The sequence below is a fragment of the Aythya fuligula genome, chromosome 24 (genome assembly GCF_009819795.1).
Source record: "Aythya fuligula isolate bAytFul2 chromosome 24, bAytFul2.pri, whole genome shotgun sequence".
In the NCBI taxonomy this organism is placed as follows: domain Eukaryota; kingdom Metazoa; phylum Chordata; class Aves; order Anseriformes; family Anatidae; genus Aythya; species Aythya fuligula.
The window spans coordinates 5,507,681-5,535,353 of record NC_045582.1 but is presented as its reverse complement, the minus strand read 5'-3'; the positions used below and the strand labels follow the sequence as shown (position 1 = coordinate 5,535,353).

At 45.0% G+C, this 27,673-nt stretch overlaps 1 protein-coding gene across 1 annotated transcript; it reads left to right on the top strand.

The window, feature by feature from the left end:
* Positions 1 to 794: 794 nt before the first annotated feature.
* MAP3K14 (mitogen-activated protein kinase kinase kinase 14) lies at positions 795 to 26,857 on the top strand. The gene is made up of 16 exons (XM_032202833.1): positions 795 to 854; positions 7,447 to 7,719; positions 8,296 to 8,365; positions 10,240 to 10,450; positions 10,573 to 11,181; positions 12,195 to 12,332; positions 14,732 to 14,861; positions 15,568 to 15,699; positions 16,114 to 16,218; positions 16,934 to 17,097; positions 17,484 to 17,634; positions 18,311 to 18,661; positions 19,793 to 19,899; positions 21,265 to 21,409; positions 22,001 to 22,101; positions 23,582 to 26,857. Exons 2-16 carry the CDS (start codon positions 7,467 to 7,469, stop codon positions 23,744 to 23,746), a joined length of 2,832 nt encoding a protein of 943 aa, XP_032058724.1. The 5' UTR covers positions 795 to 854; positions 7,447 to 7,466; the 3' UTR covers positions 23,747 to 26,857.
* Positions 26,858 to 27,673: the final 816 nt, after the last annotated feature.

The following is a 27,673-nucleotide window of genomic DNA, read 5'->3' as shown; positions in this document are numbered from 1 at the left end:
AGCACGCTCACAGCAGCTCTGCTGCCAGACGGTGACCCCCCTCCTCACAGACCTTCTCCTGGCACCTAACGGGCAGGAGCCAACAAAGCCTTAGGGTAACAAAGGAGCCAACAGCTCCCTCAGCCAAGCATAGCGAGGGATTTTACCACATAAGCAATCCCCCTGACAGCCAGCCCACCTTAGGGCAGCCCCGACCTCCGCAACCCACAGCCGCACCCAGAGCTGGGACCGGGGCAGGAGAACACCACTTACTGAGGTCCGTTAAACAAAAATAGCAATAATAAAAAACGACAGCCAGCGGCACCCCCTCTCCAAAGCCAAAGGGCACAAGGAGAACCCGCTACCAGCAGCCCCTCCCCGAGCGGCAGAGCGACCTCCTCAACACCCACCCGCCCCCTCCGCGGCCCGGGGCCGTTTAACGGTCACTGGGCGCACGCGCACCCTCCTCTCCCTCCCCACCCCCCGCCCCATTCCCATGACGCATGCGCACCGCGCATCTCCCCCCCCCCCCGTGTAGCCCGCCCTCCCCAAGCCCCGCGCACGCGCAGCGCTGCACCGGCCCGAGGAAGCTGTGGGCGGGGCCGCTTTGCAGGAAGCCCCGCCCACTTCTGGGAAACCCGAGCCGCCCCCGGCCTCCCCGCCAAGCCGGGCTGGGGGCGTGGCCGGCGGGAGGCGGCGGGCGGTGGTTGGGCGCGGGAGGGCGGGGGCGGGAGCGGGGGCGCCGTCACGCGGGCGAGGGGAGCGCCGATTGGTTGGCGCCGCGGGGGGGGTGGAGCCGCAAGCCGGCCGCGCCTGTCAGTGTGCGGGAGCCGCCGACGGGGACGGAGGGACTACGGCGGGCCCCGCGCTCCGCGGTAGGTTGCCGGGGGAGGGAGCGGGGTGGCGCTGGGCGCTGCTCGGGGCCGGCTGGTGGCGGGGGCAGCGACCCTGGAAGCAGCCCCGGCAGGGCGGGGGGCACCGAGTCCGGAGCTCCCCGGTGCCCCCTGTTCTGCCGGGGCTGCTCCCGGTTCGGCAAAATGAGGCCCGGTCCCTTAAACCCCGGGGCTGGATAAAAAGGGAATTACCCGCCCCTTGGCCCTTCTTTGGGGCAGGAGGTTCTGGTGCTGCTCTGCTGATGAATCGGTCGCCGCTGTGGTTGAGCTCGGTGCTTCCTGTCTGCCTGCTGGGGACGCGCGGGGGGCAGCACCCAGCAGCCCCCGAATTTCTTTCACGAGGTGTTTATTCGTGCTCCTTCACGGGCAAGAGCTTGCACCTTCTGGGCCGTGACAGTAGCGATAAGAGCAACCGGGCCGGACTTTGAAATGCGTGTCTGTAGCGCGCCGCTTTATTGCCTTTTAACCACGTTAAGATCTGTTATTGGCACTGCCACCAGATTCCTCTGCAATGAGTCATTTGCTATTAACTATTAAATTTTAACTGTTAAAAGAGAGACCGAACCTTCGCACAGCATGCTGTGAAGAAGCAATATAACAAGGGAGCCTGTGGCAAACAAAAAACCTGAAGGATTTGCAGGGCCTGACCCGGCATCGCTGGGCTTAGCGAGCTCTGCCGCTGTCCTGAATCTTGTTTCAGCGCTCACAGCGGTAACAGGCAGAGCTGAGCCCTTGCTGTGGCAGTGATGTGGTCCCTAATTATCCCTCTGGCTGCTAACGGGAAGGAGCCAAGCGTGACCGTGCTGTCCCTGTAACTCGCCTCCTGCAACTTTTGAGGTCGGTGGCAAGCGCCAGGCAAACCTGGGAGAGCGGCAGGCTCCGAGGAAAAGGGACGTCGGTCTGCAGAGGGTCTGGAGGTGCTGGGGAAGAGGGGGTGTGAGGGAACCACGCCGTCAGGAGGGTGTGTGGGGGACCAGACGGAGGCCTCGGCACGTGGGGCTTGGAGCTGTAGGAAGCCGGGCTTTGCTCGTCACGTTTCAGCAGCATCGGAGCACAGGGCACTGAAGAGGACAGAGCACGTCTTGTCGGAAAGGTGCTTCTTGCACGCTGTAGTTAAGATGGAATTTTGCTCAGGATGGGCAATTAGAATTTGCTGTGGTCAGTTCCTACTTCTACTTTATCATATGATAATAGTTAAATTCACAGGACTGATTGTAAATTAGGATTGCATAGAAATGCTTCTATGCTAAATTTGACAAAGCTTTGGGTTTTTGTTTTTTTGCTTAACATTTCGTCAGTGGTGCCTTACATAGCACTACAATTATAGCCTTACATGACGTTTTTATAAATGTGCATTGAAAATTTCAAGCCACAAAGCAATTATAATTGTAATAACTAGTAAAAACCTGGACCTGCTGACTCGGGCAGAATTGATTTTAATATATGTCTGTGGTTAGTGCTGGAGGTTGTCCATCTAGGTGCTTCGTATACCTTCTTGCTGTAATTTAGGAAATAGCTTCACTCCACAAGTGGGTCTTCAAAACCAGGCTGTTGTTAAACGGTGTCCTGAGTCTGCCAGGCCAGAGTTCGTTCGGATGCTTTCTGTAAGACTTGTTTGCAAAGCAGCTTGGAAAAATTGGGCACCTTGAATGAATGAGAATGCAGTGATGTTTATAAACTCTGGGTAAATGGTGTTATTCTTATCTTTGTTTAAGAGCATGGAAAGAATTGTTAAGGGGTGAGCTGTTCTCAAGCTTGTACTCGAGGAAATGAAGATAGATGTGTTTAGATACTTACAGAAATTCTGCTGATGGTTAAACCCAGTCAAATATTTTTCCTGCAGACTTTGGAACCAAACTATTGCAATATACTACTGTCTGGCAACTAAAAAGAAGTCGAGGCTCATTATCGTGCTGTTTACAGTAAGCAATATAAATGGCTGAAACGGGATTTTGAAATATTTACTATCCAACCACTTTAAAGAATATGTTGACATATTTATTATCGTTTGTAACATAACTTAAACGTAACGCTGATAGTGAAATCCTTCAGACCGAGAGTTCTGCGGTGGTTTGGCTTTACCTGGTGGCCTTCAGGTGCAGGTGTATGCTGCAGCACCTGGCAGCACGTGGGACACCGAGAGGAACCAGGCAGGTTGTCTGGAAGCCTGCTGGACAGGCAAAAAGATAACGCTGTGTAGAGCAAGAGAAGGGAAAGGCTGTGAGCATCCTGGAATAGTAACTGCTGCTCTGACTCACCAGCAGTTTAATCAGCCAGACGCTCTATTTATTTTTACTTTGGAACTCTTAAATACTTGAAGTAAGTCTTTTCCTCTTAAACATATTACCTTACAGTGGCATTAAGTGTGTTTTAAGATAGGGGTGTGTGTTGATTACTACAACTTTTTTCTTTTAGTCCCTTCTGAGACAAATTGAAACCTCTCCCTTGCTGACAGCACTGAGCTTGTTTAAATAACAACCCCAGGCCCATGCTACAATAATATGCCTTAAACTGACACAGCCAAAAACGGAACTGTCTTAATTTCAGTTCCATCTGAAACGTGGCAGGCAAGGAAGCTCATCTGCAGCATCCGAGAAGAGACAGACAGCAGCGAGGAGGCAAGAACGAATGGAAGTGGTACCTCGGGTGCAAGAGTGTTGTGTGTGTTTCCATTCCTTAGGTCCCAAACCAGATCTTTAGCGTGATTGATTTATTAACAAGCGTCATCTATTCTTCTTTTTTCCCCAGTGAAAACTGTTTTTTGGTAAGGCGCGATGTCTTTGACTGATGATTTTGTAGCTAATACTCCAGACGGATCTTTTTGGTTGCAGACTTGGCTCGCTCTTGACTAACCATAGCTCCACCAGCAGGTATTGGGACTTGCAGGTCCCCGTGTGGTGCATGCTTTTTCTTTTCAGTTGCTCTTCCCTGCTCTAGTGATACATGAATTCCTTGCTCTACCTTGCTGTTGCTTTGTGGTAGTGGTCAGCAATGCAACGTGATTTAAAATGCTAGTTGTGTTGTTTTAATAAACCAATAGCAACTGCAAAAGAGAGGATTAGCCTAAGTTAATATATTGTTCATCAAACTCTTCTCAGTAAGGAAGTGGGAAACCTCACTGAGACAACTTGATTTTTTTTTAAAACTAAATGTCAATGTGAAACTGCTGCTGAACGTTCACACTCAGACTAGGAGAAGAAATCTACGTACTTAGAAGCTGACCTATGAGGTCTAATGCATATTTTAAAGCTCTTTCCCAAGTTCTTCTTAAAACTATAACAAAATGTTAACCGAAATTCTCCAAAAAGCTGTTGGCAAGGAAGATTTGACTGATGCAGACCAAGCAGGATTGCGTATTATGGTGTGCTGCAGGGTGCTTTAGAGTTGAAGAGGTATTTGTGTTATTTTTTTTTCACCTGTGAGTCTTTCTATGTAGAGCGTAACTTCATGAAACACAGAAATGTACTTTTAAGGTCCCTGCTACAAACAGCTTCCAGCAGAAAGGCCAGTGTTGAGATGGAGGAGCCAAAGAGGGTGAATGGGGACTTGGTTATGGACAGGCAGGGGAGGGAGGAGACTTTAAAGGAGCAGAAAATGTATGGTTCTCTCGTGCATTAATATTGCTGAGTGTCTCCTTCGTTCTGAGTCCGTATAGGCCTTGGGTGGCCTTAGCCAGGACACCAGTTTCTCACAGGCAGTGCTGGAGGGAGGAGTTGCCGCTGCCATCGGGCTGGTGCCTCCACAACACAACTGATACCGTGTTTGGCTTTCATTCTGTAAAAATGCACTTTCTTTTTTACAGCAGTGAGAACTGACATTAGTTAATGAGATGTGAGCTTAAATCTTAGTGAAGTTAAGGAGCAAGGGGCCTATCAGACAGCTAGCAAAAGCCCTTTGTGGGCTGGGGGCGTAGCATGCACGTTTATCTGCTGTATCATTACCTGACTTCTCCTTTCTTTTCTCCTTGAAAATAACGAGCCCGTACACATGTCTACAGAAGGAAGGAAGTTGGGGATATTGAAAACAAAAGTCACAGTTGAGTCTCAGTGACTTGGATGAGTGAGACGAGGCCTTGAAAACCAGAGAGGCAATTCTGGGGCACGAGGCAGCGGCGACCCCCCAGCCCGGCAGCGAGGCTCCCGGTGCTGCACATCTGTAGCCCGTACAGGAAACCCTGCTCATCCTGGGTGGTGGCGAGTTCACAGGCAGCCGAAACCACAGCTCCAGCGTGTCTCTTGTTGGGCAAATCCTGTTCTTAATGGTCTTGCCGAGGAACCTCGGTACCCGCTCGCTGCATTGAAAGCTCCTGCCTGGAGCTGCACTGCGCAGAGCTACACCTGTGGGGCTGGGCGCAGGGACCGAGTGCCCATGTCCAAATTGTTGGGGCTTATCTCTGCGGGTTGCACAGCGATGAGTCTCGCCTGTTTGGTTCTGAATATGTAGCTCCGAGAGAAGTTATGCTTCAATAACTATTTAAAAGTTCTGGTTTGGTTTTCATCCCAACTTCTGCCAAGTGTGCTGTGCTGTACATACCATCAGAACAGTTGGGTTTTTGGTCCTTGCAGGGTCCTGCAGACTGTATGGCAATGGTTAAACTGGGCTGGGCGTGCAGCTTCTGTGCCTACACAGGCTTGCAGACCTGAGTCACACATTAAACTGTCTGAGCACCGGCTGTTGCTTACACTAGCTACCTCCTATTTTTTTTTTAGTCGTTGGGTGAGCTATGTACTTTGTTGACTTTAATCTCAGTGAAGTTTCCTTGTTATTCTTTTCCATTTCAGAGGGTGGCAAGGACTTACAATTTTGTTTCTCCCCTCCCTCTGCTGTCTTTTAACTAAGCTGAGGAGTGATTTGGAGGATTACAGGTTTTCAGAGATGGGGATGGGTTTGCACTGCGATCTTTGAAGGTCCTTGAAGGTGAGGGGAGGTTAAGGAGGGACAGAGTTAATGCAAATCAGGAGAGAGTGAGTGTAAAAATAGCTCTGAACTTGTCAGTTTGCTCACTGGTGGCTTGGTTAGTCATCTGGCAGGCTGGCTTTCTGCTGCTCCAAGGGATTATTTTACAGCACTGAGATTTGACATAATTTCTGTAGAGAAGAGGGAGAGGGATTGGTGTAATGAGTGGGATACTGTCATCAGCACTTCTTTTGCACAGCAGCTGTTCTCTGTTTAGCCGCTGAATGTGGTCATTGTTGACTTTCCTTGTATACCTGCCAGGTTGTTAGGTGACTCATTTACAAATCACACCAAGGTTTGTGCACTTGGCTCCCAGGCCATTCCCTTCCCCTTCCCTCGGTGGCCCTGTAGGCACTGAGCTCCCGCTGGTGCTGCATTTGTCACCGTCCAGTGACAAAGAGCTTGTCTGGGTGAATGTCTTGTTGCCCCAGGCAGCTATTCAGGGGAAAAAGGGGAAAGAAAAAAAAAAAAGACAAGAAACTCTGTGGTGTAGATTTAAACTGAGGAGCCTCAAAGACCTGCTCCTGTAATAGTTCTGTGATCTTGTTTTGGTTGGCCTTTGTTCAAAAGTCCCTGCTTCTCATCTCATATTGGGTTTGTGGTAGTTAACACCTGTTAAGGTTTCTGAATTTCCATGGGTTGTTTAATGATGGAAATAGTCATTTTAAGATTTTACACTTGAACCGTGGGAGAACAGAAGAAGGAAGCAACCTGGGTGGTTAAGGGGTGATCAAGCATGCTCTGGTTTCTGGGTTAAACTCTGGTTTCTGGGTTAAAAGAAAGCTGCTATGGCTTAGCTTTTCCAGAATCCAGCTTGGGGGTAGCGGGGGCCAAACCAAAGCTGTGTTTGTGCTCCCTGCTCAGCCCCTTCCCTGCCGTGCTGCTCAGCTATGGAGCTGCTCCCTGCCAGCATCTTCTCCAGCACCGACTCACGTTGGTCCAACAGGCTGCAAGAGCCTTTCTTTTCTCAGACTCGTTTGTGGTTGACCAAGGATTTCAGAAGTTATTGGCAATTAAGGGGAAGGAAGGTGGAGAGGGAGGAGTTGTGTACGGGCAGGCTCGTTGCCTAACCTTTTTCATTGGAAGGAAAAATGGGAAATGGATTCCAGGGCAACTGAGTACAAGGAGGAAAGCAATTAACAGGATTTTATGACCATTTTGTGTGCTGCTAGGGCTTATTGTAATTTCTCCTAGTACACTCTAGGAGAAAATCTCCCATGTCTTTGCTTTTTTTTTTTTTTTTTTTTTTAATGTATATTCTTCCTGTTTAGTGATACAAGAGTTCCCTCTACTATATGGTTTCATAGTTTGCATTTAAGCTGAGGGAATATACCAAAAAATAAACTTCCCTTTGAAGCTTGTATAGCCTCAAGTACTGAAAATAACATTGACTCTTCAGATCTTCAGTGGTACAAGTCAGGGATGGAGCACTGGCAGTCTTGGGTTCATTTTCGGTTCTGTGCTCAGAGGTTGGACAGGACCTTGGTTTGGTCTGCATTGTGTGTTAATTCGATACCTGCAGCAGGCTCCTGTTTCTCTTGAACCTGAAGCTGCTTCTGCCTGTGAAGTTAATAATTTTGACAAGTGTTTTGCTTTGTTTCTTTTTGTTCTCTACCAGTGACTCTCTGAACCTGTGAAATGGCAGTGATGGGAATTACGTGCCAAGGAGCTCCTGATCCAACTGTCAAGCATAAGAAGGAGCTCACAGCTACAAAGGGACTGAACAAGACAGTGAGTGAAAAGCAAAGTAGTGTTTGCAAAGTAGAAGATTCGAAGAAGGGCATCTTTCATAGTCAGTGGAAAATCCTGAATGATGTAATCACCAAAGGAACAGCAAAAGAAGAAACAGAAGGAGGCTGTGCATCAATTTCTATTATTGCCCAAGCAGAATGTAAGTAGCAGGGAGGTTTGCTGTTCATTGAGAAAAAGGAATGTGTAACGCGGTGTGAGATTTCACTCGCTTTGCACTCCTGGAGAGTTGAGCTGAAATCTATTTGTAATCCCATATGGGGTGGAGTTGATGACACATCCCAGTCTCTATTTAGGAAGCTCATGAAATCTCTTAATAATGTAGCAGCATCCACTGAATAAAGCAGAAAGACCAGCATGTGGCCATTGCACCTAGCTTTGTTGACTAGAAATCTATGTCCTTCATTTGTTCTTGGCTGACTTCTGAAGGGTGTTCTTAAAAAAATAATAATAGTAAAATAAATAAATAATTAATAATAATAATAAAGGCTTTTGGGTGGGAAATAGCTGGGGGTCAGGAGATCACAATGCTGGGGAGCTATATCATTCCAGGGAAGAAGGGATGTACTGCAGGCAATGTGGCACGCCTGTGTGATGATTTGTCTAGATCACTGTTTGGTTTAGCAAGTTGGGAAAGGTGTTTCTTAGTTCGGTAGTTAACAGAAGAGGGCTTGCATGATACTGAAGATGTGTGATGATCCTGTTTTCTTTCACACAGGTGAAAACAGTCAGGAATTCAGCCCCACTTTATCAGAGAGATCTTTTATTGCTCATACTAAACGTTACAGGTGAGAGATCTCTTAACGTGAACACCCACCTTCACTGTTGTGTGTGTTACCTTGTCCAAATCACACTGGCTCTGTGTGCTTTCATTTATGTTTCTAAAAGAGACCCTATCTGGATTGGCTTTAGTGTCTGAGGCTTGGGAGGAGCATGTCTTTCCTGAAGCGTCTTCCTCAAAGCCTTTCTTTATATATTTGAAGAAAATATAAGTTTAAGCACAAACTACTCAAAAAGCCTTGCAGTGTCTCATTGTCAATGCCAGCTGTTTTACTGGCCTTTGTAGTTTTCTGCCACTTTATCCAGGTTCTCAAATTTGTTTTGAAATCATGGAGTGTTTTTTGAGGTTCATGGGCTTGAAGTAGAAGGATTCAAGGGACAGTTTTGGTCTTTTTTTAACTGAACAGCACTGATGCTTTTGAAACTTCGTTACACCATCCTCTTTAAAAAGTTGTGGGAAGATTAGACTACTGCTGGGAGTTTTCATAAGAAAAAGGAACTGCTGCTTTTCTGGGGAGGATAAACAAAAGAGGATGAGAGAAGAGCTTTTGCTTAGTAACAGCATCAGCAACGGAGTTTTGAAGAGAAGCTGAAACAGATAAAAGGGGAGTAACCATTGCAAGAGAAAAATGGAGGTCTCTGGGACTTGCTTGTCTGAAGTCATCTGGGCATGAGCTGCCTTTTCTTCCATATGTGCCTATTAGGGCACAAGCTGTAGCTTTATTAAGCCCCAGCGCTCTCTTAAGTGGGTAACTGGGATATAGAATTAGGTTCTGCCTGTTCTCTGGAAGTTTTCAGACGCTGAATCTGATCTTGTGGGTTACATGGTTTGACACAGCACACTGACTTTGACGTTGTCCCACGAACCATCTGAAAAAATGCAGTGTGAACCATTTCTTAGGGGTTTGATGTGGAATGCACATCATGAGTATGTTCAGGTTCAAGGCAATGTGGTAATATCAGCACCCAGGCCTCTGGTTATGGGATCTGTTACCATTCAGTGGTGCGCTGAGACAATAGAAAAGATGGAGAGAGCAATGGTGGCTGTGAGCTGCATTGCTGTTTAATAAAAACAAATGAATATACCACATGGATTAAAAGAACAATAATAATTTCTTCATTTGGAGATCAAATATCCTGTTTTCTCTTACAACTCAATTAAAAAAAAATCCAACTACCATGATTGCTATTGAATAACTGTGGGCATATTTTCCTTCTGAGAACTGCATCTATTTGTATAAGCCCTCAGCTGTTATTCTGACCAGTGCTGTTTTATACACACACGTGCACACATAATGCTAGAAATGTTATTGTAGTATTATAATAATTAAGCTTTACATGCTAGAGTTTTCTAGCTTCTTGTAGCTGTTCCATTTTAGTGCCCTTCATCACCCTTTTTCTCTGCTGCAAAACCTATTTTTCTTTCAAATAGAGAAGACATTTATATTATGAGCACTTTTGTTCATTTTAACAAATATTTAAATATTATGTTTATACTTAATCTCTGTGTTCACTATAAAACATACACATAAACTGTCTCAGAGCAACCTGGAGACATTCGGTGCTTTTTGCTGTCTACTTTGCCCCTTAGTCTTGCTGTTCCTTGCAGAATTTGCAAAAACTGTGAGCCTTAATGCTTTGCTTCCATCCCCACAGCCCGTATTTCTTCCTTGCAATGCCAGATATACTACTGTGCCTTGATTCTGAAGTTACAATTGCTACATATTAGAAGGCAAGAAGCTATGTTACAGTTCTCTATTCTTGACATCTCAGGAGGCAGAATTGCTATTTCTTGTTCTTGTTCCATCGGTCGTAATTGTTAACTGAGGGTGTGCTTTCACCATCAGATCTAAGAGACTTCATGCATTTTGGTTTCCAATAGCCGCTCAGACAGTCTTGATCAAATCCCCAACAATGTGGCCCACGCAACAGAGGGGAAAATGGCACCTACCTGTTGGAGAGGGAGGCATCGTGGTAAAACAAGAAAGAAACGTCACAAGAAACGATCCAAGCTGAAAATACAAACAGTGGCTGCTGGCAGGCGAGGTCCCAGAACTCCAGAACAAGAGAGCTGCACCCCAATTCCAGTCCAGGTGAGAATCCTTAGACCTTCCTCTTGCAGGGGTGGGACCCCTGCGAGCTCTTAACAATTCTTCTTTGAATTTTGGGTAGCTATAATGAGTTTACTCCTCAGCTGTTCTGGTTTGTTTTCTAGGAGGATGAAACACACCAAAGTACTCTTCTCAGAAACAATTTTTGGTTGTCAGAACTTAACAAGGATTTGATTTATGATCCGCTGCCATTTGAGAAACCTGAGAAAGTTCTGTCCACAGGCAAACTCCATTTACCAAAGAGCCAATACAAAACAGAACTGCACAAGCTGATAAGCCCTGTTCAGTGCCTTAATCACGTGTGGAAACTGCACTATCAAAGGGACAGTGTTCCACAGCCTGAAACTCTCCATCCCCTTCCATACAACATAATACCCCCTCATTTCCCACATCTGGACAGTCCTCTCCATCACATGAAACTGAATGCTCTGGAGACATATTTCCATGGCAATCTCAACTATCAAGACAGTGAGCATCGTTTATCTGGGCTAAACTTGGAATATAGTTTCCCCAACTGCGTCAACCAGTCCATGCAAAACAGTTCGGACAAGATTTCTGTGGAAGAATACTTGGTAGACGCCTTGAAGGGGAGTGTGAGTCTCGGTGAACCACAAAATTTAGCCAGCCTAGCCAAGACGTGGAGAGGAGGCGGTCTGGACCTGAAGGAACAATTTCAAAGAGCAGATGAAAACGAAGGCGTGCTACTTACTGAGGTGATCTTCTGATCCTACATACTAGTGTTGTGGTAGGCAGAGTTTCTCTTGGGCTTCAGAAGAGAGAGAACCTATATCCATGTATTGACTTCTGTAACATGACCGTGTTTTCTGTGTGGGTATTGATACGGTTGAACACTGTCAGTTAGAGGTAGATGCGACCTTGTTATTTGAAGGACATAAAGCCCTGTCTTATATTGGTGTCTCTGATTTGTTTTCTCATTCACAAAATATGCATGCTTATTTATGAGAAGTATTTCTGTGCATAGTCAGTCTTCAAAAACATCTTCTCTGTTTGTGAAAGAATCCAGTCCACTGAGGTGAACAGACAGCAATATTTTATTGGCTATAGTTCACCTGGATTGTGACACAGACAGAAAAATGTACCAGGGACCTATAGATTGCCAAAAGTGTGTCTGCTGCCTGTGGTGGTAAACCATTGAGTTACCCACTATCCCTTGCCAAACGCAGGACATGAGCACTACAAATGCATGAAAATCTTACAGACATGATTTATCTCTTACAAGTTCAGATCTTAGCCAGCTCCTTAAACTCCTATTAGAGCACTCTTCACTGGAATCAGTGATGACCCTATCAGTACAGTCAATGGAGTTCAGGGTGTTACTTACCTGCCTGAAAATGTTTACGTTGAGATGTAAAGCACAATCTCAGTCAAGTGAGTATAAAAAAGGTGTAGCTCACACATAGATGCCTCAATTTAGTCAGATTAACCTTGTTTTGTTTGTAGAATTTATCTTCATCTTCACAGTCTTGCAGGTGAAGGGAATAGTTTGGAGCTCCAAAACTATCCAAACACGGGTGGTCTTTCTTTATGACAAAGGTGAATAGTCATTTAGGTGAAGTAGGGCACACACAAAAATCTGTCAGGTCCTCCCATATTGTGTCATCTCAAGCCAGTGGCAGAAGTAATTTTATTCACGGATTTTTAAAGAGTTATGGTATTATGTGCTTCCTTGCTTGCTTCATCTTGTTTTCTGATTTTTATCCCCTAGAAACTAAAGCCAGTGGATTACGAGTACCGAGAAGAAGTTCATTGGACCAAGTGTCATGGTTCCTTGGGCATTGGCTCTTTTGGAGAAGTCTACAAAATAGAGGACAAACAGACAGGATTTCAGTGTGCTGCCAAAAAGGTAATCTATGTGTGAGAAAGGGGGGGTTGTCTGATATAAGGAGACATAGGAGATGTGTACTGGATGTTAGGAAGAGTTTCTTCACAGAAGGGATCGTTAGGCATTGAACAAGCTTCCCAGGGAAGTGGTGGAGTTGCCATCCCTGGAGCTATTTAAGAAACATGTGGATGTAGCGCTTAGGGATGTGGTCTGGCAGGGGACTTGGTAGTGTTACATGGCTTGGAGGATTGTACCTGAAAATATTAAGGGTCTTTTCCAACCTAAATGATTCCATAATTCTGTAAAGAGCAAGTGTCTTCTAATTCCACAGACTGTACAGTCACAGTGCAGTGGTTATGTCCAAGGGAAAGCTTCAAGGTGGTGGCATGGAGAGAAGCAGCAGACAGAGGTGTGCATAGTAGGGCAAGCTTAGCAATAAGAAATAGGTTTATTTGGCTTCCAAGTGTGATAAAGGTATCTTGGTTTTTGCACTAAGACAGGCCAAAAGAGTAGAGATTTCAGGAAGATCTTAAGTGTGTTCTTAGTGTCTGCAGATGGAAAAAAACCAGCTCCGACTTGCATGCTTGTCTAACTATTCCCATCTTAAAACACACCCAGTATAAATGGAGACATGGCAGGTGTTTCTCTGTTGGCAACAGACTGAAGTAGGAAAAAGATCAGACAGTTGATAGGTACTCAAAAAGGAGAGAGCTTTCTCCTGTTCAGGGACTGTCATACCCAACACTGGCATGTTGTAAGGAGGTGATCCTGTTACAGGTGCAGCAAGGATATGTGTTTTTCCAGGAGTTGGCATAATAATCTATTGTACACCAAGTCATATGTCACTGTCGTGTGATGTGTGTGTAACTTGAATGAGGGTATTGATTTGTAGGCGGCCATGGGGTGCCTCAGAGGTGAAAGCAGAGTTATAATGGAAGTAGCTGATGAGAACGCAAACTACTTAACTTGAACTTAACACTTGAACAGTTTTATCACCTCTGTAGAACTGTTTCGCACATTACTCCAATAGAAAACTTTGAAAAGTGTGTGGGAAGTGAGTACGAAAATGTTATGTGAGAAAAGAATTGGAACTTGTATTTTTCAGTTTTAAAATGTTCGCTTTTTTTTTTTGTTTACACTGGCATCAACTTGATGTATTGCCTGGTGGAAATACAGAAGTGGCAAGACTAAGCCAGCTTGTCCAGGTTTTTAACCATTTCATTTTTCAGGTGGATAGAAACAAACATATTTAAAGCAAATAGAAAATTATTTCTTGTTCTTCATCTTTATGCTTTACACGTGGAATTTTGTGGTACCATGACCAGTTTTTTTTCTGACAGTATGTAACTACTGAGTTTTATTATCCATCATGCAATTACGCTGTCTCAAGAGAACTAGCTGTTAGTAGTGGGGTCTGTTTTCAGGAAGGAGAGGTGGTAGTGCTGAAAAGAAATGTAAGAGGGTAGGAGATTCTTAAGTCTTTCTAAATGGCAATTACTTTTTTAATTCCTAGAGGATTTCAAAGGGTACTTCTGTAGATAAGAAGTGTCTTCTCAGGCCAAACTCTTAACCAGTGAGTTCTAATGTGCAAGTTGAACATTAAACTATGGTGTATTTCATTTCACGTAAGTAATTGTCTGGAATTACTGCTGTCTGCCCTTGTCAGAAGGGGACTACCTGACCTTCTTTCACCATACTTGGTGTTGCAAGCACCTGCTCTCAATTGTTGAGATTAAAGCAAACTGGCTATAGCTGGATTGCTGACAGTGAAGAAACATGATACATCTTTTTCCCACCAAAATCGTAATGACTCATGTTTTCCTTCTGGTCTTTAGCAAATTTTTGGTTTATTTTATTTGGCCAAACTCAGTGAATGTTTTTTCTTTAACCATTTTTCTGTGCAGGCTGAACACCACTAAAAAGGTGGTAGTGTATATCACTGCTTCAGGCATATTTCATATTCTCTCATATTTCACAGGAGCTGTGTCTGCCAAGTACTGCACCATCCTTAGAATTTTTTTTTTCTTCTTTCAGATCTCATGAAAGCAGAATGCTTAAGTTGTCAGTATTATCTTCTTAACTGAGACAGAAATTACCTTCCTCCTGAAGATTGCATGTAATCTGTAACCAAAAGCCAGAGGAATTGCAAGCTGGCATCTTTTTTTATTATTACTTTATTATTTTATTTTTTTGATAAATCTTCACTTGGACACTGAGGATTTAGGGACTCCCTTTGTCCTTGTTCAGAGTTGATCTGTGTGTTGCCACTTAACTGCTGTACCCACCGATTTCTGAAACCAAAAGCTGTCTGTGAGTTTCCGCTGCTAGGCAGTGCAGGGCTCTCTGACGCAGGCACTGGGGAGGGACAAGTCTGTCAGGATGTGTCATGAAATTTGTTTGGTGTTTCTTTGTCACTCCAGGTACAAGTTGAACACTTCCGTGCAGAGGAGTTGACAACGTGTGCTGCGATAACCAGTCCTAAAGTTGTCCCCTTGTATGGAGCTGTGAAGGAAGGACCTTGGGTGACCATCTTCATGAAGCTGATGGAGGGTGAGAAAGGAACAGCCACAGTGGGAGCATCACTGTAGCTGTCAAATGCAGGGGACATTGATCTTCTCTTTCTCCTGCCCCAATTTTAAATTCTGTTAATTCTCCGGTGTATCTAAGTGTTCCTAGCATTAACTCCTGAGTGGGTTGGGATAGGTTTCTGTTACCCCTGCTGGTGTCTTTTTTGGGGGGGAGTCATTTCTAGTCCAGCCCCTCTTCCTTTCAAGATGCGTATCTCTCAAACACCAGCTGTAAATTCTCACTAAACCACATAGTTGGTGCTGTTTTTTGCTTTCACTTTTATTTGCATGGCACCATGTAAAGAACGTTGGACTAGAACAGGAGATGCTCTATAAGCAAATATAGATGGTTCCATGTTGCCCAAGGCTCCTTTTTCCAGCCAGGCCCATGGAAAGCACAGCCTGTGAAGGATGGCTGATGATCAGGAGCACCTAGAAGTGTCTGATCACAGAGTAGTTGATTTTAACACGAAGCTCTACTGTTAAACTGATGCTAAGCAAAAGGATTCATGAAAGAGGCTGGTATCCACAGGCAGTAAGACCTCTGGGTATGAACAACAGGAATAAACCCATGTGTGTAAGACAAGGGCTGTCAGGCCTGGCAGTTTTCATTTCTCCGTCAGAAACAAGGAATGTTGATGATGCTGAGAAGAACTTAACAGATACGGACTCTATGGATTCCTTTCTAGGTGGCTCACTAGGTCAGCTAATTAAGCAGAATGGCTGCCTGCCAGAGGACAGAGCCCTCAGTTATTTGGGCCAAGCATTAGAAGGCTTGGAGTATCTTCATGCTCAGAACATTCTCCATGGAGATGTAAAAGGTAGGATGCTATTTGAGGTATCTTGTTCTTCCCTTTTTCTTACAAGGTGCAAAGGGCTTGGAAATTGAGTTACTGTGAGTGTCTAAAGTTTATTTACTACATTTTCAGCTCTGCATTTGAGATTGGAGCTTAACTTAGTTCTATACAGCTGGGCTTATTGTGATATTTGTCACCTCTTTCTGTTGTCCAGTTGGTCTGACAGGCTGTTTGCCCAGGCCACTTCATCAGTGGGATAGAGGATAACTGGGATAATTATAGTTGTGTATGTGCTTGAGCCAGTGACACTCCATAGGAATAACAGACCTTGGTTTGGGCTCAAAAAAGTACCTCTGTGGGCTTTAGGCTTTGTATTGTGGCCACTCAGAGGAGGAAAAAAAAAAAGGAACTGACCAGTTAAAAACCTCTCGTTGGCAGCGGAAAATGTGCTTTTGTCTGATGATGGAAGCAGGGCTCTTCTGTGTGATTTTGGTCACTCTGCTCACCTTCATCCAGATGGCTTGGGAAAGTGCTTGGTCACAGGTAAGGTTTTTCTGGTGTGATTCTAAAGAATTGCCTTGCTGACTCATTCTTTCTTTTTGAGCATTCATGCTTGGCTAATCTGCAGGCAACCGTATTTTCCAGACTTAACATTTATTGACTCTACTGTGAAGTATGTCACTGACAGCTAAAAGGAATTTAGGTTTGGAATTCAGTCCTTATCTTCAAGTCTAGAAGGTTGTTGTGTTTATGTTGTTGTTAGTATTATATTTTTATTGAAAATTAAGTCAACCTACCCCATTCAGCATTTTGTCCCTGCTGGACATCACATCCAAACTTACACGACAAGTCAGAGTTAGATTTTTAACTTCATTAAACAGCTGGGGAAGAATCCTGACCTCCACCAAAGGAAAAAATAATTGCTGACTTCTGGCAGTGAAACTTTACTTTGCTTCTTAATGCATCTGTTGGAAGAGATGGATATATTTTCTAATGCTGAGTTCACCAATGGCATTTGCCTCCCAAAAATGCTAGGAAGGGAAGTTTAATACATACATCTGCATATAAGGGATGAGACTAATGGGGGCATGTAGCTCTTGAACAGCTGACAGGAGTGCTTGATGCTGCTTTTTGGGTGAAGCTGACTTGTTTCTCACTTTAACTGAAAAGACAAGGAGGCTGCCTTAGGCTTCCCAGCAGTTGCACTGGAACAATTGTCTAGTTTACGTGCAGTGAATTTTCATTTAAATGGTTTTAGGGAACTATGTGCCTGGCACAGAAACTCACATGGCTCCAGAGGTGGTCATGGGAAAACGCTGCGACTCCAAAGTGGATGTCTGGAGCAGTTGCTGTATGATGCTGCACATGCTTAATGGGTGTCACCCTTGGACCCAATATTACAATCATCCTCTCTGTCTGAAAGTAAGTAATTCAAAATATGTCAAGTAAAAGGTACTTAGGCCTGTAAAATCCCATTATAATTAACTAAACAGCAGTCATTTTAGGAGGTCTCTCTGAGAGACAGTTCTAAGATGATGCTAACCTTGCTATGGCAGTTAATAATTTCTTACTCCATTTAGACTGTTGCATATTATACATTCTAGAGCTCTTTCTTTCCTATTCTGCTCATGACTTCGGTGTGAATTTTGAGTCATTCTACTCTAAAAAAAAAATAAATAAATATACTGCTCAGGCCTCTCATGCAATGGTAATTTCAGTTGGAAGCTCTCTGAGGATGGGAAGAACCTTTCTGAAATCAAATGAAGCCTCTCCGGTCTAGCCTCTTTCACTTCCTGTTTGTTTCACAGATAGCTAAAGAGCCACCTCCTCTGAGGGAAATTCCACCTTCCTGCAACCCTCTCACTGCTGAAATTATTAAAATGGGTCTGGAGAAAGAGCCTGTTCAGCGAGCATCTGCATCTGAACTGAAAACCAAGACCAGTGTTGCACTTGAAGAAGGTAGAAATGTCCCATATATAAAGCTTCTTTCACATGCTGGTAAAGTGACCGGTTGTGTTAGAGTGGTCCTGTAGGGACATATCAGTGTGTTTTACCGATGTATTCTGGTGTCTGTTCAACATATCACTTGCACAGGCTTCAGCACTGATGTACATTTTGGGGTTGATAGCTTTTGCCCACATCCCTTTCTTTGAAATTACCCTGAAGTGACTTCTTTATGTTTCTCACCCAAATAAATTATTTCCTGTGTGCTGTCACATGCTCCTTCTTCCTTCTCTACTTGAAGCAGATGATGTTTTGCTTTACATGGGCTTGTTAAGGTGTGTGCTGTGGCTTGGCTTGTGCTCAGCTGATGTATCAAATGCATCTAGTGTGCTGGAGCCTGATATGCAGCAAAACTGAAAGCAGAGGTTTATTGCATCCTCAGCTGTAACTTATAGTTGTGATCTGGTCTTCCCTCTAAGACTATCCATGATTTATTTCAACTTAATCCTTCTGAAAAGCTCTGTGATACAGTAAGAACTTGTGGAGATGATCTGGCTCTGTTTTCTGAAGAAGCTAAATTTCACATTTCACAGCATTTCACGGCAAGATACAGTTCTGAAACTTGTATTGTGAAGGAAAACCTTTACCTCTTTTCTCTGTATGACAATGTTTGTGTTCTCTGTTTTTGTAGTGGGAGGTGTGACAAGCCCCTGGAAAGGTGAATACAGAGAGCCTAGACATTTATCTCTGAACAAAGAAAACAATCCACAGACATCCCTGTCCCCCACAGTGAGCCCAGTTTCTGAGACTCATTCTGACCCAAAATTGGCAGACAAAGTTTCTTGTGTAAGCCCAGTCTTACCACCACCACCTCTGGAACAAACAGAGGAGGTTGAGGGAACCCCTTGGAACGTGTGCAAGGAGTTATCTGGGATCTGGGATCCACCACCTCTCTCCTCGACTCCTCTCCCCCTGAAGAGTTGCAGCCATGTGGAGAAAGCAACAACCATTTCAGAACAAGAGCTTCAGCAGCTGGAAATAGGTAAGTGATGAGATACGTAGGGAATTCAGCTTTTTGCTTAAGAACATGATAAAAACACAGCTGCTTTATTTTGGCCTTTTGGCAGTTATTTTATTTCTTTGGGAATGTCATTTTGTTCATAGTGCATCTCTTGTTATACAAATGGTTTGCCCTTCCTTGAAATTATCAAAACTAGTAGCTCTTAAGCAACTAAACATGCCATGAAGGTAGTGGTCAGGATTTCCTTCCACTGTCTGACCAGTGTAGTGAACTTCTGTGGGAGGTGTGGGAACCTCTCAAAAAGCAGCCAGTTTTCAGATGTGTGCTTATGTGCACTATATAAACAGTCTCTGCAGTTCTAGTTTCAGATGAAGGTTTGAATACTTCAAAAATAATTTTTTTAATAAAGGGATAAGCCTTTTGAATGGGAGATTTCAAACAAAGCAGTGTAGTTGAGGTCAGTCTATGGCATTGGAAAAGCTATACCCACCAGCCAACAATACAGAATCTGAAAACATGAGATTAAGTTCAGAGTGAAAAATCAGTGAAGTAATAGTCCAGTTCCATTACCTCAACCTTTCAATTCTTTATCCCATATTTTCTTGTCTTCATAACTGAATTGAAAAGTTCAAGCTAGAAAAAAAGTGTCTTGAAATGTAACTTGTCAGAGAACTGAGGAATATCATTGTAGGAGTTGCTGAGGGCTGTCTTTTTTCTCAGATGGCTTTGGACCTCCATCATCCTTGTCAGGTCTGGATATCATCAACACAAGTTAGTGCAAGAGCAGAGTACCTCAGATTGTCCCTTTCCCTGGTATGATGCAGATGGTCTAGAGTGAAGACTGACAGGTGGCACAGTAGGCAAGAACTGGGAACTCCTGGGTGCAAGCCCTTTCTGACTTTTTGCATGTCACTGCACGATTCCTCTGTCCTTTCTGGCTCAGTTTCCCTATTTTCCCCGTGGTAGCAATACCAGAGAAATTATGTGTCAGGTAGTTTACAGACACCAGTGTCAGTGGTCATTATCTAACACAGAAGATTATTAAGATTATTGAGATTATTAAGAGTATTAATTGTTATAACTGGGATTGGAGCAGGAACTCACAAAAGGAATAACTTTAAATGTTTTCCTTCCCTTTCTTTCTGCTTGCAGAACTGTTTTTGAACAGCCTTTCACAGCCTTACTCGCTGGAAGAGCAAGAACAAATGCTTTCATGTCTCAGCATCGACAGCCCATTTGTGTCAGATGCCAGTGAGAAGGTGAATATACGTGGATGCTAGTTGTGTTACTGGGGGTGTGGAGGGGTCATAGGGTAACCGCCTCTGGAAGCTGTGACCAGTGAACATCTGGAGCTTTTCACATTTCTTGTTGCCTTTGACATCTGTTTTTCTGCAGCATACTGGAGGGATGAAACTTTGTTCTTAGGCAATGGGGTATTTAGGATTTTAGTTGTTTTTCAGTTTGTTGTTCCACGATGATCCCTTTCTTCCAGTTGCTCTTCTGGGCTGTGTTTTCACAGTAAGCATCAAGTGTGTGGATCTGGAAAACATCAGTGGTCTTGATCCTATTTATGTAGAATCAAGGAACTGAAGAAGTAGGGGTGAGCGAGCATAGGAACTGTACTGAGTTGGACCCAATGGCTGAGGATCTTCTTCCTGGCCACTGGAGGGATGTTTAGGGAAGGAGCAAAAGAATGGGGCAGAACAGTAACCCTTCTCCTGGATATTCACTCCCAACCTATGGATCTGATCTCCACAGATCTGTTTTAACCTACTCATACTAATGACCTGTATATTATTTAAACACTAGGTTTAATTAATCAGTTGCTTTAACTCCGTTATTCATAAGATAGGGAATACCAGTTAAAAACGAACAAACAAAAACAACAACACAGAATAAGCCTTGTTGTACCAGGAAGGATGTAATTTAATTGTAAGCCTTCAATCGTTGTTTTCAGACAGGGAGTCCAAAATGGTGTAGCCTGCCATCTGCAGGAGTCATTTTTGAACGTGATTGTCTTTGCTTCCTATTTCTGTTCCTCTTCTCAGTATTGTAGTGCTTTCTGAGGAGAGTTGAGCACAGTTCTTTGCAGTAGTTCAGATGTTGATACAGCATGGGATGTGACTCTGCTTTTTTTCTCTATTTCTTTTGCCTAGCTCATAACCCTAACAACTGATGTGACTTTTGATGGGTCTTTACCCATAAGCTGTTGCTGTCAGATTGACCTCCCATGACTCTAAGATAATAGAGACTTTTCCAACAAGCACAACAATGCAGTTGTTTATGTAGAGTTACTGTTTTTTCCTGTGCATTGTCACTTAACAACATTAGATTTATCTGATGCTTTATTCTTCTGTCAGTATTATGAAACCCTTTTTTTCTTTTCATCCAACTCTTCAGCTGATAACTGATTTGATTATTGAGAATAGCTTTCTGTGTCTGCAAACTGTTGCATTGTTATACATCCCCTTTTCTAGATGGCAGGTAAATGCTGAGTAAGTCAAGGCCCAATCGCACATCCCTGTGGATTATTTTTTTTCCCTTGAGGTTATTTTCATGTTTGGTGTCTTGTGGAAGCTCATGTTCTTTAGGAGCCTTTGACAGACTTGTGCTTACTTCTGCAGAACTCCATGAAGGCTTCGCATAGCTTGAGGGACACTATGAGCTCAGGGATTCATTCCTGGAACAGCCAGACAGATGGACAGAGCTTCAGCTTTAACAACCTACTGAATCGCAGCCGTCACACGGACACTCCTAGCTATTTCAATGGTGAGTCCATCTTTGTGAAGTCTGGATAAATGATTGGGTACAGCCTTCTCAGTATCTAGCAGATCTGGGGTATGGAGTCTTTGAATTCTTCATACCCTTCAGTTCCTGTGTCAGCACAGACCCTCCTGAAAGCATATGGGCTGTCAAGAGGCCAAGTCTGCTCCAGTCATAGGTGGGTGGAAGTCAAGTCTATATAATCCAATAAAAGCCAAAGAAGCTTCTGAACCCACGGAGTCTGATTCAGCTTTGTGCGTTGCCTTGTGCAGCTGCCATGTGCAAGACTATATGCCTTATAACCATAAATTTCTACGGAGTAATTTTGAGGGCATGTTGTACAAATCAGTATGTCTCTTCAGCTGCTTTCTTGCTAAATCCAGCTCTGCTCTGTGAGTCATTGTTTTCTTCAGCAATCCTGTGTGCCCTGCCAAGACCTACATAAATGAAATACTTGATGACAAAAAAAAAAAACACAACAACACCACAAAACACTGGTCTTTTGATGCCTGTGTATTGATAGTCAATTCTCCAATGTGGGGCTGTGAAGTTGTTATCCGTACAGCAGAAGTTAATGACTTCTCTTTCACATTTCAGGAGTGAAAATCCAGGTCCAGTTGCTAAGTGGAGAAAATTTACACATCAGGGATTTCCAGAGAACAAAGGTGGGAGACATTGCCACTGGAATAAGCAGCCAGGTAAGACACAAAGCTAGGAGTTGTTTAAGTATGGCATTTTGTCAAAATGATTTCTTCTATCATGCAGCCTCATCCTGCCTTAAAATCAGCGAACCAGAAGTCCGTTCAGGGACCCTAATGATGTGTTTAGTTACATAACTTGAGTGCTGTTGTTGTAAGTGTGATACCAGAAGATACTTTATGAACTACAAACCATTGGAAATCATCATAGGTATTATAGTTCATAGAATCATAGACTGGTTTGGGTTGGAAGGGACCTTAGAGATCATCTCATTCCAACCCCTGCCATGGGCAGGAACACCTCCCACCAGCCCTGGCTGCCCCCAGCCCCATCCAGTCTGACCTTGAACACCTCCAGGGATGGGGCATCCACACCTTCCCTGGGCAACCTGTTCCAGTGCCTCACCACCCTCTGGGTAAAGTAATTCATCCTAATAACTTACCTAAATCTCCCTTCTTTTGGTTTAAAACAATTCCCCTTTGTCCTATCACTATCTGCCCATGTAAAAAGTCGCTCTAAGGCTGCAATGCAGTCTCCCTGGAGCCTCCTCTTCTCCACGCTGAACAACACCAGATCTCTCAGTATTTCTTCATATCTGAGGTGCTCCAGCCTCTGAGCATCCCTCATGGCCTCCTCTACACCCCCCTCTAACAGTTCCACATCCTTGTTGTGCTGGGGGCCCCAGACCTGGATGCAGCACTCCAAGTGGGGCCCCACAAGGGCAGAGCAGAGGGGGACAGTCCCCTCCATCCCATGCTGGATGTCCAAGATGCAGTTGGCTTATAGTTGTTGAGCTCCATCTTAAAAAGTACCTGTGCTCCAGTTTAAAAATCCTTCTCTTTGACTAGAAAGATAACTTCTTTCCCCTCTGCTTATAGAAGAATCACTCTGACCTTTTCTTCAAGAGCAGTAATACCAGCTAAGGGAAACAGGCTGTGTTTGGCTGTGGTGCTTCCTGCTTGTTAATGTGGAGGAGATGCTGGCAGACTCCAGTGAACCCCACTATGGGCCTTTTTGGCAGGACCTGAAAGAGACTATGGGTGTCTGTGGGACCAAGACTCATCCAAGTGTAAAATGTGATCATCTCTAAACAAAGAGGTTGCAGACGTCCAGAATGTGTTTCACTGCTGTTGGTTCTCTTTGGAGTACATCATTCTTGTGGACATCACAAAGCAAAAGGTTACCAGCCCACAGACGAACTGGCAGTGCCCAAATGCAGCCAGTTCAGAAAACACCTGCAATGGCCAACGACCTCAAGGAGGCAAGTTAGCAGCAGGTTGAATGCTATTAGTCCAGTTTCTGAGATACTTTCTAATGAGATAATCTATTTCAGGATCTTTCTGCCAGTCACAAGCTTCTCTCCTGCAGCTTTTCTTGAGTGGTGATGTCATTTGCCAATCAGGCTGGGTTAGTTAATGGGTTATTATGCTCTGAAAGAGGCTTGAAGTGGCATTCAGATTAATTTGTTCTGCTTCACAGGTACGGGTCCCTGCCTTCAGTCTGGTTACCAAAGAAGGCCAGCCAGTGCACTACGACATGGAGGTCCCCGACTCCGGTATTGAGCTGCAGTGCACCCTTGCCCCTGACTGCAGTGTCAGCTGGACATGGAGAGTCAAACACGGTCAACTGGAGAACAGGCCGTGAGGCTGCTTCTGCAGTGGAGGTTTTTACCTTGTTGAAATATGGAATTGCAAAAGCTTCCAGCCACCCCTGCCATCAAGCACCACGCACAGTTGCTGGTGTTTTGTGCTGAAGTAGGATAGCAGTTCAGCAGTTCACTGCTCTCGGGCCTCACTTCTGTTGTCTGCTCTGATCCAGTTCCAAGACATGTCCTGAAGCTTAAATGTTCCCCAGAACAGTGGGAATTACTTGTTTTGGGTGTGTGAGATTGAGCTTGAGAATGGTACACGAAAATTCCTGCTTTTCAGAGGAATGTGATTGTGCTTTTCAGGAGCATATGGGGATTGGATGAGAGCTCCCGTTGCTCAGCCTCTGAGGTGAAGCTGGTAGTTCCTGGGCTTGCTCAAAGGAGGTGGAGGTTGAGTATCTTCAGTGCAGCTGTGGTTGTTTGTGCTGAGGGGAGCTGGCTAACTTCCTTCTAGCTGGAGGAAAAACTTAATGTTTCTGTAGGCTTTGGGTAGCATCATCTCTACCTCAAGCCTTCTACATGGGGAAAATTGACAGCAGTAACTAGCTGGGTGCTTGGTTTCACCTCCCACCCTTCCCCGCAGACACTTCCTTCTTGAATCAGAAAAGAACTTTGTTCCCAGAAAGAGCTTTGCTTGCAGCTCTCATCTTCTGAATCTCCTCCCTGACATAGGAGCTGGTGCTTCCCACTCTGTTGTTGCTACCAACGAAGGGAGTACACGGTAGGGCAGGAGGAACGTGTTCCGTGGTGGGCAGGGTTGCGCTCCTCAGCCCCGTTTCCACCGCTGCTGCTGCTGACTTGCTGCAACTTCACAGGAGCTGTCCTTGTCCGCACAGCTCCCCCTGGAGGGGGCAGGACAGCAGCTCCATCAGCTCAGGCAAAGCCTGAATTCTGCTGCAGAACTGTTTTCTTAGATCCCACTCCCAGCTACCAGTCCTGCCATCCGCTCAGCCCCTCCGCTGGAGATCAGTGTCCCGGTGCTGCGTGGCGTTAGCTCAGCCCGTCTGCACCAGCACCTAAAGGCTGGTACCAGGCTTCCTATTCCTCCCCTCACGTCAAAACATGTTAATAGAGCGGGACGGGCAGCTGGGCCCACAATGCCTTAATCATTGGTGAACTTTTTTTTGGTGATTATTTTTTTGTAAAGTATACAGAAACTGTATGTGTCAAGTTCAGACGGGCGGGTGTTGCTAGCCCTTCTGTAACCCAGAACAAAACCAGAGGGAGGCGTAAGGTACTTGGGTGCACTCGTTCAGGGCTGCTCAAAGTCCTTGTGTGTCTGCAAACAGCAAACCGATTTGCTGGTGTGCTGTGCCTCTTCCAGAATGCTGGAACCACAGTGGCCGCAGAGCCGGGGCTGCTGACACCCAGGCTGAAGAGAGGAGCAGCTCCCAGGGAGCAAGGTCAGCCGTGCCAGATCCAGGCTGGTGTTGGGAGATGCAACGAGGCAGGAATGTCTGCAGGTTTCTCAAGTGAAGTTCACTTAAAATAGCTGGGAAAAGTTAAGCTCTGGACCTCCCATTCTGAGGACCAGTGACCTGCAATTGATACTCTTTCCCTTTGGTCTCCCAGAATATTGGCTGGTTTTGCTACGCTAGGTGTTGACATCCTTAACCAGGAAACTGAAGTTATCATGCAGTAGAAAAGTGGAACTCTTGAAGAAGTTAAACCTGTCACCACTGTGCATATAGTCTCTTATAGCACTTTTTTGTTCTAAAGCACTTAATGAATTGTCCAAAATAAGTATATCTGAAATGCAGCCACATTAAGAGTCTTTTCAGTAAACAGTTAAAACATTATGCACACCTTTTCCAGGCAGGAGTGGGGAGGAATAGGGAAGTTGGCACAATTTTTAGCCATAAGCTACTACAAGTTCTAGGCTCTGGAGCAACAGGGATCGAGATGCCTTGCAGCATTCCCAGGAGCTCCCAAGCAGGTGTTGAGTGCAGAAACCAAACTTCCTGCACTTGGCACCCTCCTCGGGCTTCCTCTGAGGGGGAGAGGAGAAAAACCTGTTGGCTGCTTCTAAGAAGAGTCTGTCATAATAACTGTTGGTGACGTGTCAGTGCAAAAGAATAGTCTGTTCCCTTCCTGAAGGTTGCACCTCACGGCTTTCACTGTCGTCCGCAAAGTGCCTCAATGTACAGGTGTGCGTTTTTGTACGTTGGTGTTAGACCTGAGTTCTGCCAAGCAGTAGGACAGAGTACAGCAGTCCTCTGCTTGCAGGACCTGTGAGCTTTACACTTCATCTATAGCATTAACGCTAGTCTTGGGCCACCTGAGTGGGTGGGTGAAAGGCAGGAACCCTTGTGAAGCCAGATCGTCTTTGCTGGGTAGGTGGAGATGTTTACGTTCTCCTGCGCTCTCACACCAGCATTAGCCAGTATCTCCATCCTGTTCATTTTGTCCAAAAACTTCAATCCTATTTTGCTGCCACCTCAAGCAAGAAAGTGAGGCTGCAGCCCTCCACGTAACAACCATTTACAGGGCAGCTGCTCAGAGGAGCAGGCTGGGGCGTCAGCTCTCCCTGCCGCGTGGGAAAGACGCTCCGGCTGATACCACAAACCATTGGTGCTTTTACTGTCCTGAAATGTGGTTCTGCTCTCGGAAGTATCTCCAGGGTTTTAATGTTTTTGCCACCTACCAACTTGGGATCTCAGCTCTCTCCTGCTGCTGGGACAGTTTCCTGTTAATTTGGCTGGTTGTTTTTGCTGTGACAGGCAGAAAAATCCCAGCTTGCAGAAAGGCTGGCTGTGCAATACCAACAGGCAAGAAAGTCAGGAAAGTTTTTTTGTTATCCCTGTTAACATTTGTCTTAAATTGTGTGTAATAACATAATTAGGCTTTAGGACTGAATCCCAGTACAAGTTAGGGAGGGAGGACAAATAGTAATAAATACAGATGGCTCTTGTCATATAGCACCTTCCTTAAGGTCTTTGGGAGAAAAATCACCTTTGGCAAAGCAATACAAAGCTTTGGGATGGGCAGTACAGGCATGGGTGAAGATGATGGAATGACTAGCTGGTATTGAATGAATGACACTTTATAAAACTGTGATTTCTTGAAATTAACATTTCAACCTGTATTTTCACAGAAAAAAAAATAAAAGCTGGAAAAAAAGGATTCTTTGTTTTCATGGTCGGGGGTTTGATATGTTGTACCAGAGAACACGAAGACTACCGAGTGTGGCATTTTTTTAAGAGGAGCCTGGTTTGAGTAACCTTCACCCTAGATTTTGGGGGGATGCAGGGAAGAGTCCTTTGTGGGTGTGAAGAGGCAGCAGTACCTTTGGCAGATCTGAGCACAGCATTTGCTGAATGTGTTGATGCTGCTCTGTTTCCCAGTTAAGCACATCGTCCCCTTTCCTCCTCCTGTTCCAGTTCTACGTCCTTGGCTCCATGCCCGAGCTCCCTGGTGGTTACAGGGCTGCCATGAGGCTTCCCAGCATGTTCTCAGCCATCTAGCTAGCTGGCATTCACATAACTTTGGATCGAGGCTTTCCTGTCTGAGAAAACAGGCTGATTTGCAAAAACTGTGGCTATTTGTGTCAAATGAATGTGTCCCTGCACCACACTGAAGCTTTGTCAGTGAAATGATGCCCCCTCGATTTCCAGCTATCCCGAGTGCATCTCCTGTGCTGTTTTGACAAGGCCCAGGTTCAACTGATCAAGGGAAAGCAGAGGGCACTGCTCGCTGTTGCTTTATGTTCCAGGCAGGGGCTTTTGCTGTACAGGGGGCTGACACATCTTCCCCTCAAGAGTGAGAGAAATCACTCCAGGATCCTGAGGAATTGAGGTTAAGCAGACGATGCCGGAGGTTTGCCCACACTGTGCAGCATGGGCTTCGGCTCCCTCTTGGTGCAGAAGCTGCCTCCACTTGCACGGTGCCTTTCTGTCAATGCGGTGGACTGGAGGTGTGCTCAC

Coding starts and splice junctions, on each gene's coding strand:
- MAP3K14 (XM_032202833.1), top strand. CDS start 7,467: ATGGCAGTGATGGGAATTACGTGCCAAGGAGCTCCTGATCCAACTGTC. Junction 17,098..17,483: donor ATCATCCTCTCTGTCTGAAA/GTAAGTAATTCA, acceptor TTTGTTTCACAG/ATAGCTAAAGAGCCACCTCC. Junction 19,900..21,264: donor TGTCAGATGCCAGTGAGAAG/GTGAATATACGT, acceptor TTACTTCTGCAG/AACTCCATGAAGGCTTCGCA.